Source organism: Paramacrobiotus metropolitanus, unplaced genomic scaffold, assembly GCF_019649055.1.
Source record: "Paramacrobiotus metropolitanus isolate TYO unplaced genomic scaffold, Prichtersi_v1.0 Parri_scaffold0000078, whole genome shotgun sequence".
Taxonomy (NCBI): Eukaryota; Metazoa; Tardigrada; class Eutardigrada; order Parachela; family Macrobiotidae; genus Paramacrobiotus; species Paramacrobiotus metropolitanus.
In genome coordinates this window covers 442,288-458,162 of record NW_026570298.1, presented here as the reverse complement: position 1 = coordinate 458,162, position 15,875 = coordinate 442,288, and the positions used below count along the sequence as shown (strand labels likewise).

General features: G+C 43.0%; 1 protein-coding gene across 1 annotated transcript; it reads right to left on the bottom strand.

Moving 5' to 3' along the window:
- Positions 1 to 9,110: 9,110 nt before the first annotated feature.
- Positions 9,111 to 10,752, bottom strand: LOC129595486 (uncharacterized). The gene is made up of 2 exons (XM_055492511.1): positions 10,381 to 10,752; positions 9,111 to 9,620 (listed from the first exon to the last, which is right to left on the bottom strand). Exons 1-2 carry the CDS (start codon positions 10,618 to 10,620, stop codon positions 9,399 to 9,401), a joined length of 462 nt encoding a protein of 153 aa, XP_055348486.1. The 5' UTR covers positions 10,621 to 10,752; the 3' UTR covers positions 9,111 to 9,398.
- Between the last annotated feature and the right edge of the window lie 5,123 nt (positions 10,753 to 15,875).

The following is a 15,875-nucleotide window of genomic DNA, read 5'->3' as shown; positions in this document are numbered from 1 at the left end:
GGACCCGGCGATCCAGCGGTACTTCTTCGGGATGACGAAGGGGAACTTTTCCGCTGGGTCGACGGGAACGGATGCGGCGGTGCGTGCAGTTGAAGAACAAACCGGTTCAGGCTCGTTGTATAGTGCGGCGTCGGAATTCGCGGTGGAGTAGATGTCAGAGACGGATGTTGTGGAGTAACCGTCCCGGTCCAACGGGGAAATGTGCTCGTAGATATGTCCTGGGCGGGGTTCGTCCAACGGCTCGTCGGTACAGGATTCAGCGTAGCTCGTGTTTGTGGAATCGGTGAAAATATCGACGTAATCGTTACCGTTGCGGTGCAGGATTCAGCGTAGATGGTGTTGGTGGAATCGGTGAAAATATCGACGTAATCGTTACCGTTGCGGTGCTGTACAGACGTGGATTGTCGATCCCATGAAGCCATAATTTTGTGTTAGGTTCAATGTACTTGTTTTTAATGAAGCAGGGAACATGTGTGGTTACTGTTAGAAATGGTAGAAAAAGTGTAATACACATCTACAAATATTTCAAAAGGTAGAAATGTTGATGTTAAATTTAGCAATAGTATAACTGGTGCCAGCATATCTGCCCTTGAAGATTTGAGTGTCAGTACTGCTTATCGGTTATTATAATAATGGAGAATTTATTGTCTTCGTGCGACGGCACAGAGCCGGTTTGCAGCAGTGGACAATGAGACAAAGATTATACAATGAAACGCAGGATGGAGAACAAGAAACCTGTTTGCGATATAATAACGTATAAACAATACTAGGCAGAAAATTAACAAGAAACAAATCATTAAAGTATAAAAACAAAGAACAAGCACGATAAAGTGATAAATCAATGAGCAAAACATCGAAAACAAAAAGACATTCAGAAATGTAAATATTTTTTCGACCAATGTAGATCTTTCCATTTCACACGCTCCAAGGATGAGCGAAAGGTTCCGAGAGATTTGTACGAGCCAGGGGGAAAGGACACTTCATTCCAAAGAGACGTGAGCTTTTCGCTAAAGGAGCCGGGGACAGGAGTAACTGTTACGCCACACACAGTCGTTGGTGATGGACAGAGAGGGAGATAGTGTCGCTCAAGACGGTGGAGGCCGCGTGTGTTACCTGAAACAGATTCAGACAAGGCGGCAGACACTGAATACTTAGAGAAGAATGCACTGCTTAACGGAATCATTCCGAAAACAAGTTTATACACAAAAACAAGAAGTTTTTTTGCAGTCCTAATCCTGAAGCTGTCCCAATTAAGTTCTTTTAAACGGAGCTGATAGTCAGAAGGATCACTGCCAAGGCGGACCGACGATAAAAATTTTTCAATACAGTGCTCTACTTTGTCTTTAGAAGTTTTATACAAAGGAAAAACAGTTGGCCCGCAGTAATCCGTAACAGGAAAAACTAACGATTTGAAAAGTGCGATTCGCGCTCCAGAATCACGGAAACGAAACAAGGAATTAATATACCATATTCTTTTTTTACATTTTGCGGTAAGTTTATCTGCGTGAATTTTAAACGAAAGTTCACGGTCAATTTCGACACCCAAATGTTTTGTGTTTTCACAAAAGGGAATTAATTTGCCATCAAGAAAAAACTCACTTTTGACATTTACAAAACGCTTTTTCGAGAACTGCATGTGAACTGATTTTTCTGCATTGAAGCAAAGACCTTTGGATGATGCCCATTCAAACAGACAATTAAGATCCTCTTGTAAAAGGTCACTACTGTTATCAGCGACTAATGGACGCAGCACGACCATATCATCGGCGAAAATTAAGACAACGCTACCGTTAATGAGTATGAATGGCACATCGTTCAGAAGACATATGAATAACAAAGGCCCTAATACAGATCCTTGCGGTACACCACTTGTTACTTTGAAAAATGCTGAGAAGCAACTGCCGACAGAAACACACTGCGTACGATTTTTCAAATAATCAGAAATTAAATGTATAACCTGGCTGGGTACGTTAAGGTTTATAAGGGCGGTGACAAGGCTTTGATGGTCGCATTTGTCAAACGCTTTGGAACAATCAAGAAAAATAGCGGCTACTTCGATGCCATTGTCAAGAAAATCGGAGACTGTTTTTACGAGATAACAAATCTGTAATTCAGTAGACCTATGCCGACGGTAAGCAAACTGATGATCACCTAAGGCTGAGTACACGTTTAAGTGATCTCGTATTGTTTCGGATAAACAACGTTCAAAAATTTTAGAAATAGGGTTCAGCATTGAAATTGGGCGATGGCTGCTCGGAAGAGCCAAATCACAACCTTTCTTCGGAATGGGAACAATGTACGCCCTTTTCCATGCTGCCGGATAAACACCTTCGTTTAGCACTGCATTGAAAACCAACTTTAAAGGCTGGACAATTGAACCTCCGGCAGCTTTCAACAATTTATTTGTCACTTCAAAATTACCACTGGATGTACATGAGGAAATCAAAGAAAGCTGAAGAAGGATCATGGAATCGTCAAACTCAACTCTCGAAAAATTTTTACATGCTAAATTCAGTCCTGTATCACTGCAGTGCTGTGTGCACGCAGAGTGGGAGGCACAGTACTGCTCATTAAGAACTTCGGCTTTTTCGGATTCTGAATTTGCAAACGACCCTGCATTTCGTTTAAGCGGAGGAATTGACTGAATGCTCTCTCTGGATTTCATAAACCGCCAGAATTTACCTGGATTATTACGATAACTATTCGCAACTTCAACGATTCGGTGACTTTCAAATTTATTTAGAGCAATTTCTGCGTTTTTCGAGAGTTGCATCCATTTTTCTTTTTGGACGGAGCGCACTGACGGAAAAACTGCAGATCGATAACGTTTAAAAGCTCTGTCTCGCGAGCGTATCATTCTCTTGATAGTATAGGGATAGCGAGGCATGCCTATTTTTACACTCACTTCATCAAACACAAACACTGATTTGGCAAACTCAAGAAACTTTTGCTCGAAAACAATAGCCCGTTCTTCGGCAGTAATATTATTAAATTCCCTGCACCAATCAACATTATTTAAATTTTCTCGAAAAACATGAATATTGGCAGTATCTATAGTCCATTTTTTAAATTTGCGCGTTTGGGCTCTTCCTATTTTTATTTTTAAATCAAACTGTAAACCCACATGATCGTTTGATGTGGATGGCGGAGCAACAGAAATAATGTTAGTGCACAAATGATCAGCTGAAACGAAGCAGAGGTCAAGACAATTTCTTTTCCTAGTAGGAAAATTAATTAACTGTCGAAAATTAAACATTTTCACTGAAGACAAAGATGTTTACCGGCTTTCGAACGCGCGAGCCTAACTGCCAGTTTATGTCTGGCAAATTAAAGTCGCCCAGGAGAACAGTTTTGCTAAGCATAGGGGAGAATTTGTCGTGCAGGTGTTCGATTAGCACTGAGGAGATTTGTCGGGTGGAGAATAAAAGACGATAAAGATTTTATTTAGGTCACCAGACTCGACGCAAATTGCTTCTGAAGGCTCTAGATCCTGCGCCTGTGCGCTTCATAACGTTGCGAATAACTAGAGCGACACCACCAGAGTCATAAACCTTGCTTTCCTGAAAACATTGAAAGAGCGTTGATCAGCAAAGAGAATCCGTGTAATGATCTTTGTCTTTTAGTTTCCACAAGACCGGTAACGTCAGATTCAGAGCAAAACATCTTGATTTGGGCACTTTTCCTTTAACGCCGTTTATGTTACAAAAGCGAATGCGAACGGATCCGCGACTGCGTTTACGTGAAAAATTAATATGAACAGGATTTATATAATTAACTGTCAGATTGTCAGGAGGGATTACCGGTTTTTTTGAATGTTATTATTGTAAAAGTACCGCGAATTTCGGAATTCATTATAAGTATGGCACAGCGAATGATTAAAAGCTGAGTGCTGGTCGTGCGGCCTTTTAATACCTTTTTCAGCACAATTCACACATGTACAATTAAAATCGTCGGCTTCCTTACAATCAGCAGCGGCATGCAGTTCGGTACAGTATGCACAGCGCGGGGCGCTTTTACATTTTGACACTGTATGCCCGTAAGCACAACACTTTTTACATTGCGGGATGTAAAAATGATCTTCAATCGGACACACAAACCAACGAATCAGCAGAGATTTTTTCATTACCAAAAGGCCGTGGCTTACACTGTCGACGTCCAAAACCACAGCACACGTGGTAACATTATCTCGAAAACTTTTCAGTTTAGTCACAATTTTAACTGTGCAGTCAGCGGCAAGTTTATTTTTGAGGAGAATTTCATTTAAAAGGTCGTCATCCGGTAAATCAATTGGAACACGGCGCACAATCATTCTGTTCAAGCGAATTTTCGGTTCAACTACCTCAAAACCAATTGTGCTTACACTTTTGCTTAAAACATCCTTACCATTTTTGGCGCTTTCGGTGTCACTGAATTCCAGAAGAACACCTTTTCCGTGGATGGGTCGCATATGGGATACATTCAAGTCAAAAGCCGCACCCGGAAGCGCATTACTCAGTGCGGCTGAGATTTTGGCCATTTCAGCGGCAGTGGTGCGAGAACGGTCACTGGACGGTGTAGTAGGTTTCAGGATGAGGGCTGGTGGCCTTTCACTTGTGTTAACGGAATAAGCACGGCTTATTCCGCTAACACCTAATGTGGCCTGAGGCGGAAGGGGGTTAGATCGGGTAACGGAGGCAAAGGAACGCGCCGGATGTGCTGCAAGTTGCGTAGGCGCTGTTGATGATAACGGCATAGAAGTGACATTTGAATGATCAGGAACAACAGGAATTTCCGGCCAGTTATGTTGGTAAATAGCCCGCAGACGATCAGTTATGATGTACAAAGAATCAACTTCAGCGGCAAGAAGTCCATACTGTGCGGTTGCGGTATCGGATGATTCACATTGCGACAATCGAGCGGCAAATTTATCAATCTGACTCAAACATTCATCGAAATTCAGCATTTTTAATTTATCGGGTGGTAGCAATGTATTATCCCCCATGGTTGGGGGAAAACAAACTGAAATTAATGCAATCGGATTGCACACAATACAGTAAAGGTCACTACTCCATCATACAGGACACACACAGAGCACACGGTATATGCAATTGTATACGATGACCCAGATAATCGTTGCTTTGGCTGAGAGCTAGAAAAGTTAGATCCGCACTCGAGCTGTCCAAAGCGAGAATGAGCTGTCCAAAGCGAGAATGAGCTGTCCAAAGCGAGAATGCTAATTTTTCAATACAGGAAAATTGATCAACGAGCTCAACCAGCTTAGGATAAACTCGTATGCCAGTTCATCCCTGCGAACGCGAATGAACCAGTGGAAACAGTACCGCAGTTTCTGCTCTAGCTACAGGCTACAAGCTGTCCCCGCTACAAGGTTCGTTGTCTGTAGAATACCGTGATACTGATAACGCTTGTATTATTACGCTTCTTCATTCGGAAAAAAAGCCGCACCAAGGAATGTCCTGTGTTAATCAAAATTAGGTCAACATTTGCTCATTGACTTATCAGTTGTTTGATGTTGATTTCCGCAGTCAGCCGGGTTTCTTACACTTTCAGGGTGTCGATAACCTGATCTCGTGCGTGGAAACTGGAGAGTGGAGAATGCAAGTGCGTAGTGGTACTTACTTGGCTGTAATAAGAATCACAGTCGATAACGATAATTCTTTGTTAATACTGCATCTATCAGTAATGCTAAACAAGGACCGATACGATACAACAGTACGTTGTAAGAGTGCAGTGTATAATTTACAATTATTAATTACGGGTTCAACTCATTTGTAGTTATGATGTGCTTTTATAGGTACCATAGCAGAAAAATTCAAAAAATATAAAAACCACTTACTTACCACAGATAATTTATACCGACTGCTGATATTGTTGTAGCAACTATGTAACAACTGTTAGGCTCAGGTCCATCACGAAGATTTAGTCGTTATGTTTGTAGTCGTATTATATAATTATATTAAATCCAACATTCAAGGAAACTTTTTATAAAACTCGGTCGGCAAAACGTGCTTCAGCGTTTGGTACAACGTATTGTACGTCTAACAGGGGATGAACGGCTAGTTCACCCCTGTGGGCGAACAGAAACGGAAACTGAACGCCAACACTGCACACTTTATCTCTCTCTCACACACAACACTTCAAAGGCCACCGCAGCACCTTGCTGCGGGGCAAAAAGGAAAAAGCATACAGCTCAGACGACGAAATCTAGCAACTGAAGAATCTACCAGATTCTAAATCTGGTAGATCGAGAAAAACACCAGCAAAAACAGCAAAACAACCTAGCAGCCGCCTGTGCGCGGGTGAACGGGGAGGCCACTCCTCCTCACATACGTATGTTATATACGTAATTGTAAGTATGTGTTGTGTACGTTTTTTTGTATGTTATTTGTACGTCGTTATTTGTACGCTGGTTTTTACCTATCTGCTACTGGGTATGGTTTTGGCAGCGCATTTTGCACTGTAATGATTACCATTACGAGATCAGCCCGATTAGTACGAAACTTATACATAGTCAGTTTTCAAGAAATTTGACATCCTTTTACGCCGTACTTATGCCGTGCTATGATCCAGCATATTTCCTTCAGTAACAGACAGTCAAGGCGTTTGTACAAATACTCGACGACGAGTTACAGTATACAAATATTCGACGAGCTTCCTTAGCTTTTTCATTTTTGTACAGAATCCACACCAGGCAAATGTGCCGATTGCTTAAGCGATTAAATCCTCACTGACAAAATCCATTACATCTATGTTCACAAACTATCCTGATTACGCAAAAAGGATTCTACGTGTACAGTTAATGTTAGCAGCAGGTTAATGCAAGGAATGGAAGCAGGATCAATTAACGGGCTCCACGCCGCCGGCAGCCGGATCAGGATGAATCGCTCGGGATGCATCATCCCATGACCTTTTTGTCAACCAATACAACCTAGATAGTAGATACCTACTGTACTAGACACAGGGAACAAGAGATTTTGTAAATGTAAAAAAAAATATGATCGACGGAACGATGAGTCCTCCTGGAAACTTGTTATACGACATTCGCTGTATAACGAAAAAAGGTTAAGATGACAGCATCATCGAAAAATATGTGCCGGAAATGTCCCGCTATCACTCGATATGCGTATAGTGCATCATCACTGTGCATGTTAACCGTGCACTTCGAGATGTAAACTGTGAAGGTCTGTTAAATTATGGCAACAGTTTTATTACGTTAATCATCCTTTGTTGTCAAAAATTTTTGCATTTGTTATTCTATACAAATACGTTTATTTGACCGAAGCGTAGCGAAGGTCCTCTATGTTCAGCGATAATGGAAAAAGTGATGTCTGTCCGTCGGTCACCGCCACCAAATGCACATGTGCACTGGGGCGTTTGGTACCAAGTGCACACATGCGCGGTGGCCGTATATACTCAGACCACTTGCAAATGAAGATGTCTGTCCGTCGGTCACCGGCACTAAATGCACTGGGGTGTCTGATACTAAATGCACACATGTGCGGTGCGCCGGTGGCCGTATATATTCGGACCGTTTGTAGCTCGTGCTGTCTGTCCACCGGTCACTACCACCAAATGCACCTTTACACTGTGGTTTTGGAATGAAACACATAAACATGGGCCCTTGTATGAGAGTAGTAACCAAAGGCTCCGGTTAGCCCCGAAGTGCCGCCTTAAACCTTCTGCTATACTGCCTATTAATAAATAAAATTTCCCAGTGTGCTATTCGTAAGAGGCAGTGTCTGTCAGTGCAGGTCCACATCGTATCGCAGGCTCCAAGCGAATCTAAAACCTTTCATCGGACAGATCGCAAAACTTTCAGCTGGATAAACTGCCTCCGACAAAACACTGAAAGAGCTGCTCTTCGTTTAAAGGATTACTGCACGAGTAATCAACGAAAAAGTAGCGTTATAAAAGTGGCGCGCCACAATTGGACGGCGGGATTGCTACAGTTTGCCCAACCGTGCACTTAACTGACAAACCCATCCGAGAAATACACTGTATCCGCCCGATACAGTAGATTCTTTCGATACGAGTACCGATACAGTGGACGACTTTCAGGTCATGGCGTAGTCTTCCCTTGCCGGATACTCAGCACGAGCCTTTCTCCCACCGCACGGCACACACGCTGCTTTTGGTGTGCATATAGTGTGCGTACACTGATTGAGAGCTTGCATCTTCCGAGCAAATTGTGCATGCTGTGCCTGAATTTTTCGTATACTACACTGAGTATATTCTGTGGTAGAAGTCTATCGGTGGATAATTTACTGCTGAATGATCCTGCGCTTAAACCGGCTAAACCGTTCGCCAATCCAGAAAAAACATTTCCGCAAATTTTGCCGTCTACATTATTTTACTTTTCGATGCGACCAACTGGACTTCCACCAGTGAAAATTCCTGAAGAAAACAGTCACACAACAGCGTGAGAGCGTGAACGGACAGTTTTCACAATGCACGGATGCGTCTGTGAAAAATGTGCATTGTCCGCCCTGTCACCATTACGAAAACGGGAACATTTGGGTCAGATGAATCAGACGGGAACATTTGGGTCAGGCTATTGCATGACCGCATCGAAACGGCCGGAGTGTTCGACATCCCTTTCATAGGTTTTCTCCTATGCTTCGACTGCTGCCTTTATTCCCTTGCCTTACTTTCCATTATCTGGGCTCTCTAGATAAAACAGCCGCAAACTGCCCATACTGTCAATGCTGCCGGAAGTGCGCGCAACCGACCTTGTGCGCGGTTACATTAGTACTTGCAGTTTTGCATGTTTTATCTAGAGGAGCCCAGATAAGGGAAAGTAAGGTGAGGGGTTATAAGCAGTAGTCGAAATATAGTTAGCGAGCTAGCCATGCCGCTGAAATTGCGCTCGCTATAGTATACGTCAATCGTGTAATCCTGCTACGCTTCGGTCATGCAGTGCCCGCAAAAAGCGAGTGCACTTTCCTAGTATACGATATGTCAGTATAACGTTTCTTTAACTTAACATTTTGTTTTGGTACCTGATCATTTCATATTTCTGTGTAATTTGTCTGCATAATACAGAGTGCGTATGGAAACTTCAACAAGCAGAGCCAACGGTTTTTTTATTGTTTTTTTCCCCAAGCGAGCGATCGAGCGATTCCCAACATTACGGCCACGATTTTTTGCGTCCAGATACTCAAGCATATTATTTGTAATTAAACCTTGAAAATAGTCTCTTAAATAAATTGCGGAGAAACTGAAAAGAGTAATAAAATAAATGTATAGCCAGTATCAAACATAATAAATTTCATGGTACAGTGCATACTGCGTGTGGATTTGATTAGCCAGCCGTGATAAATTACGCGCCCTGTCCTCTACTCCGATTTATTACTAGGTATATGTACCCCATCCGTGTTTTGCCATTTCCGAATCCAACGTCATCAAATGTAGCGCGCGAAGCTGTTCAGTCGGGTGCGGTGTTTGCCGGAAAAAGCCGGCTGGCTTGCCAGTAGAGCGCCCAGGCTGATGGAACGCGGGAAGGACGGTTGCGGGGCCGTCGGCAGGGTCGCCGTCTCGGGCATCACCGGTGGGCTCAGGCGGTGCACGTTGCGGAAGAGGGCGCGCAGGCTCTGCTGCGGCGTCAATCCGTTGGCCATGAATCTCTGCAGCAGTCAGTATATGATATTTGTTACGGCATCGGATGAAATCTACCCAACAGTTATTGTGCGATGCCAAGCAACAAACGTATTTACAGTACTTCGTATTCAATACATCCTGCGCAACAAGCGCTCGCTCCTCGAACCAAACCCGATGCAGGCGATTTGTGCGCAAATGGATCTGCTTCTACTTCACACTGCTAGACGATTTCAGTATTACTTACTTTTTCTATCGCGGACCGGTAGGCAGATTGCTGTTGTTCTGCGCTTAGTATATTACAAGCGCATTTGTTGCACAAAAGATTCCCAAAAATAATGCGAATAACCCGACACTTCACTTGTAATAGTATTATCAAACTACCCAGTATGTTCTCAGGTGCAAACACATTCGACGAAGGAATGCTCAAAGATTACGGATATGCTCTGCACATTTTTAACGTATACCTCACAATATAATAAGATATTTACGTTATTTAAACAGCCATGACAGGATTTAATAAAGTAAATAAGGTTTTGTTCATTAGCACAACCACAGTCGATTCAAGCTCAGTCAATTCCCAATACGGTAAATGAAAGGTCACGTGGTTTTCGGCCCTCATACAGAAGACTGGCTTTCGGAGAAAACTATAGAAAACATACGCAGCCGCTTTCCTTATTTAAGATAATCGCACTGGCGCAATGCTCGCATAAACGATTATCCCATATTAGGACATTGCACCTAGTTGGTCGGTTAGTTACGCCACGCCGTAATCCGGCAAGGACTGACCTTTTTCGGCGGTGCAACGGTCTCGGCCGCCTCCTCAACATCTAGGGGACGCGGCGCCGCGCTGAGCAGACTGGCCAGCGTAAAGTCATACAGCGCATCATTCCCACCTGGAAAATCCCAGGCGGTACGCTTCGCGGCGGGATCCTCACCCGGTACAGGGTTACCGGCACCCTCCTCCGCTGCCGCACACCGGCAGTACACCGTCATATACAGCAGCCATATGGCAAGATGGGACTTCATCTCACCGCCGAAAAATATCCGTTTCAACGCGGAAAATGGTGGAGAAAAGATCGTGATGGAGAGTTTAAAAGCCGGCACAACGGCAGAAGGTCACCGCAACTGCCGATGGTGCAGGATTGAGAAGCACTGGTAATTTCGGGCTAATCTGATCAGAGATGGATAATGTTTTAATGGACAGGTTTAGTTGCCAGTTCAGTAGCTACTCTGTAGTTGCACGTCATAGAACAAGGACAGCCAAATGTAGGCTTAAAAATGTAATCGCTTAAGTTGTTAACTGATCTCGGACGTGCATGTCAGGTTCTCCTTGGCATGAGTTCCCGATCTCAATCGACAGATGGTGATACGCGCTTTGTATTACGCAGTTTGTGAGAGAAGCTTTGACATTTTGCCAAGACTTAAGTGTTGTAATCAGCCTTCTGGCGGATAAACGGGATTCACGGGGAAGATAGATCAATGATGCGCCAACACACGATTGAGTTTACACTGTTCGTTTGGCAGTCTCAACGAGCTGCGGCATTATGCTTCCAAATTGCGTTATATGTGGTCGGTCAGTAAATTTATAGCATTTTACGAGGTATCTCTCTGCCGATGTATTATTTTAAAAAAAACTGCCAACTTCAAGGTAAAGACTGGATGAGAGCACTCGCCATAACTCGAATCAGTTGAAAATAAAAGAATAAGCCCTAATTCAAAATGAATTTTATTTCCCAAATATGAAAATCGCAGAATCAGTATTTAACAAGGCAAATTAATCACTGTAAGAAACAAAACGCACAGCAGAATGTAACAGCTAATATCTATGCAGCAACGCACCTCGCTAAGAAGTTTTTTTTAAAACAAATGCAGTTTATCCTCAAATGGTCCTTAATGCACGCTGTAGGTACAAATTGAACTCTATTCTGTCAAAACAAGAAGTGCAGAAAGTGATTTATATGACGGCGTCATACATTAATGCTGTTAAAGTATGAAAGATATTCTTCATATTCTCCTGTCGATTTTTCCGCATCGATCCGAATGACGCGAGTCATGCGCATGGATGCATAACCGTGTAAGCGAGCAGAAAAATCAAATACACCAATTCCCTTAACTGACCTTAAGCGTTATCCGTTTAATAGTCCGCTCCCGGCTACAGGTTTGGTATTGTACTGGCGCGAAGCAGGTAGTTTCTATCTCGGATTCACAATGGCTTGCAAGTCATCCGCGTCAAATGTAGTGATCGCCCCAAGTAAAGTTCAACAAACTTTATGATGGCAGCGACACGAGGTGAGAGCGCCGCACAATTACTCATACTCAATGCTGCTGGCCTGCTACAAAGCGAACGATGCTGTTCAGTCCACTGGAAACGTTACGGTTAACTGAAAAGCTGTAAGTATTTGAAAGCATACTTCGTACAGAAAAGGGTTTAACCAAGTCATCGTAGTTCATTATTTCCACACTTTAAGCAAATTCAAACAAACGGAAATCCGAGGGAAAAGCTAGTTACTATACATTAAAACAGAAATCGTGAGAGCTATCAGTCAAAGTGTTTATTGCGCACAAGCCATCAGTGTAGCAAAAGGTGCATTCAGTAAAACTACATAAAATGATGCAAATTTAAAAGTTAAAGAAACCGCCCAAATTGCTGGCGCCGTCCGACATTTTAGGACGCATGTTCAATGCGTCCAAAACAGCAGCCGCGCGTAGCCAAGATTACCTTTGCCTCCTGTAGTGTAGTGGCTACGCGCCATATTAGCGCGTAGCAACCCGCATGACTGTTGACCTGTAGAGGACGCATTTTATGTGGTACTACGAGTATTCCATTATTATCATTATTACTCAGTATCTATCCGGCCAAAGTGGCACAATAAACACACGTGCCAAGACGTGACACCTCCCCTTTGCCTTTTCACTATGCCTTTTTCAGCTGAATGCGGCAACAGTCGGCAAACCAGACCTTGGGTAGCGTGAATCGAGGCCAAATAGGCCGGCAAAGATAATTCCTCTACCCGTCGGATCCCGAGCCCACCACAGCGCACTGGAAGGGAAGCTTGACGCCACGCGGATGTGTCCATGCGCACATTGCAGATGGACTGCAGCGACTCTCTAAGAACGTCGTCAAATTCGATGAGACTGTCTCGTGCTTCGAAGGTTGGGCAGCAGCGTAAAAGGTGAATAACCTTTGGCGCGCTGAGACTGCACTTCAATAAGAAGTAAGCTTGGTGTTTGGGTAACAGGTCGAGACGATTAGCAATTAGGCGCATAACTTCAGTTTTCTGCTGTATCGCTGACGTGATGCCGTTCTTCATCAGTGGAGCACCCAACAGACAGAGGTTTTCCGGTGCAGCAACTGAAAAGCATTACTTTAGAAAAAGCATTACTTTAGAAAAAGTCGGCATCCGTAATCTGGTTAATGATTAGCGATGTTGTACAACGGGACATAGTGCTTTCAGTGCCGGATATTGCAATAAATGGGCCAAAGCATCACTAACAATTCAGAAGTTAGGATCACAGCCCACAGGCTATAATTGGCTTCACTTTAACGGCTTTAACGTGTGACGGTATGCAATTTAACCTTGATAAGTACGCATAGATTAAGTTGACCTGATTCCGCCAAAAATAAACTATAGAAAGGAATACATTTGGTTTTGAAAAATTGTCTTAGTGAAAAGCGCTGCTGCGACCATTCTGCATCAGTATTAATAACTACTGGGTAGTACGTTTTTCAGCATCGTTTGGTAAATGTTTGATACTTTCCCAGTTTATATTTTGTACGCTGTTTTTACAGCAATTTTTTTGCCTTATTAAGTAAGTACTATATTATTCTGCGATTTTTCATATGCATTCGGGCAATAAAATTAATGTTGAGTAAAGGTTTATTCTTTTATTGTTATTTGGCTTGATTATCAATCGCCATGCTTTCATTCAGTCATTGGCTCGAGTTTGACAGATTTTTGAATACTGCAGCGGCAGCGAGATACCTCGTGGTATAATGCGATACATTTACCGACCGAACGCATAATACTGCAATTTGGAAGTATATACATGTACCGGTTGGCTGAATAAAATGGCGGTCTCATTTAAACCGTCGCATTGGGTCCGTCCATTGTTCGATTGCCTTATTCTCAATTTCATTCGAAAGAGCAATGTTTACCGCATACAAAAATTAAACTCGGATTATATTAGCCAGAGGTTTGATTTTATCTTAAGTTATTTTTAAAAATTGGGCAGGTTTTGATGATGTCCTGAAAACGGAAATCTGAAATTACCTTATTATATAAATTAAAAACTGCTGTTGTTCAGCAAAGAGCCTTAATGTAACTTACGTTGCTGTTTCGGGTTGAGGGGTGGTCTCTAGTTTTTCTGATACAAAGAACTGTTGTATTCTAGTAACCGTGTTTGGCCAATACACGGAATGACGGCGATTAGGCACGGGACAATTCTCATGAAATTCGTAAGCAGAGATTTTGATAGTAAATTTCTGGCCAGCCCTTCAGAAGATTATCTGGTTCAACACTGCCTCTGCAAGTGCAATAATACATTAGCTATCTGTACTGTAAAAAGCTAAAACCGGCATTTTTTGGTGCAGTCCGTAATGCGGCGAAAAATTAGATTAATACTCCTAAAAATCAATTAAAAAACTAGCATTTTTTTGGAAAGTTACAAACTGTCCTGACTGCATAACCCTTTCTGTGAATGTACGATGTGACGGATGACTACAACTTTTTTTTATAATCAAAGTAGACGTCATGCTCTAGATAAAACACTGGAAAATTTTTAAAAAGTACGTACGGGAAGGCAGTGTTACGAGATTCTGGGTTTTCAGACCTGGGACACGAAAACTTTTTACGCGATTTCAAATGGCTCCAGTGCAAACGAGCACGACTAAACATTTTTAAGAACGCTTTGCTGATTTTTGTAGTTGAATAAATTCTCTATCGAATGAGCTTTAGCAGTTTGCGGTGCGACAACTGGCCCGCAAGAGACAATCGAAAATCCGAGACCGCCATTTTGTTCAGCCACCCGGTAACTGTAGCCGCTCGATGAGACCGCCCAACGAACAACGTAAAGTCCGTAAACCCATTCGCGTTTTTGGTGCATCATTGATTTCTTTTACCCTTTTATCCACCAGGAGGCTGATTGCAGTGCTTATACTTTTGCAAAAGTTGTTAAACCCCTTTTCTCTCAAATTGCGCAAACTGCGAATATTGCATCTGTCGATTGGGATCAAGAATTAATGTCAAGAGGTTCTTGACATGCGCCTCCAAGAACAATTAAAAGTTGAAATTTTTAAGCCTGCGCTTGCCTGAATTTGTTCTACGAATTGCAACTGGCTATTCAACTGGCAATCAGATCTGTCCATAAAAGCTTATTGTGTCTGATCGAATTATCCCAGAATTACCGCTGCTTCTAATCCCATGTAATTGCCATTTGCGGTGACTTTCTGCCTTCGTGCGTATAGGTGCCGGCTTTTAAACTGTCCATCCCCATCCCTTCTTTGCAGTTTTGCCCACCAAAACGGATCTTTTTCGGCAATGAGACGAAGTCCGATAATGCCATATGGCTACAGTGTTTCCCGGTGTACTCCCGGTGTGTGGCAGAGGGGGAGGGTGCCGGTAACCTGTAACCGGGTGAGCCCCCCCCCCGGTCAACGCTTGGGATTTTCCCGGTGGGAATGATGCACTGGCCAGCCTGCTCAGGACGGCGCCGCGTCCCCTAGATGTGGAGGAATCCACAGAGACGATAACCAGATCAGTGACCGTTGCACCGCCGGAAAATTTCAGTGGTTGTCGGATTGCGGCGTAACGTAATAAACCGGCCGGTTATAAGGGCACCGTGAAGTTTGTGATGTTCGTACAGTATGGCCAGTACCGATTGGTAGTTGTACCGTAAGTAACATGGTCCGCTGTGTCGTACCATAATAATTTCTAACTACTGGTACTACCGGTACTGGTGCTGATCTACTGGTACTGGTGCTGATCTTTTCTACAAACGCTTCGGTCGATCAGTCCTATGTGTAAACTCTTAGAATTTGCCAGAAATGGCAAGCCGGCCAAACTAGGATATAGCTGTTATTTCATCACCTTAAATTAATTACAAATTAAACAGCGCGTTACATAAAAGTACATAACAGATTATTACATAAAAGATTCTAATCAGGCTAAATCCTGCATGGTAAATGTAAATGTCACTATAATCCCGTACATTAATTTCCTGTGCACGGTTGTTTTGCACACTGAAAGAATTAACTTCCGGCCTACGCAGTAAACACAATCCCA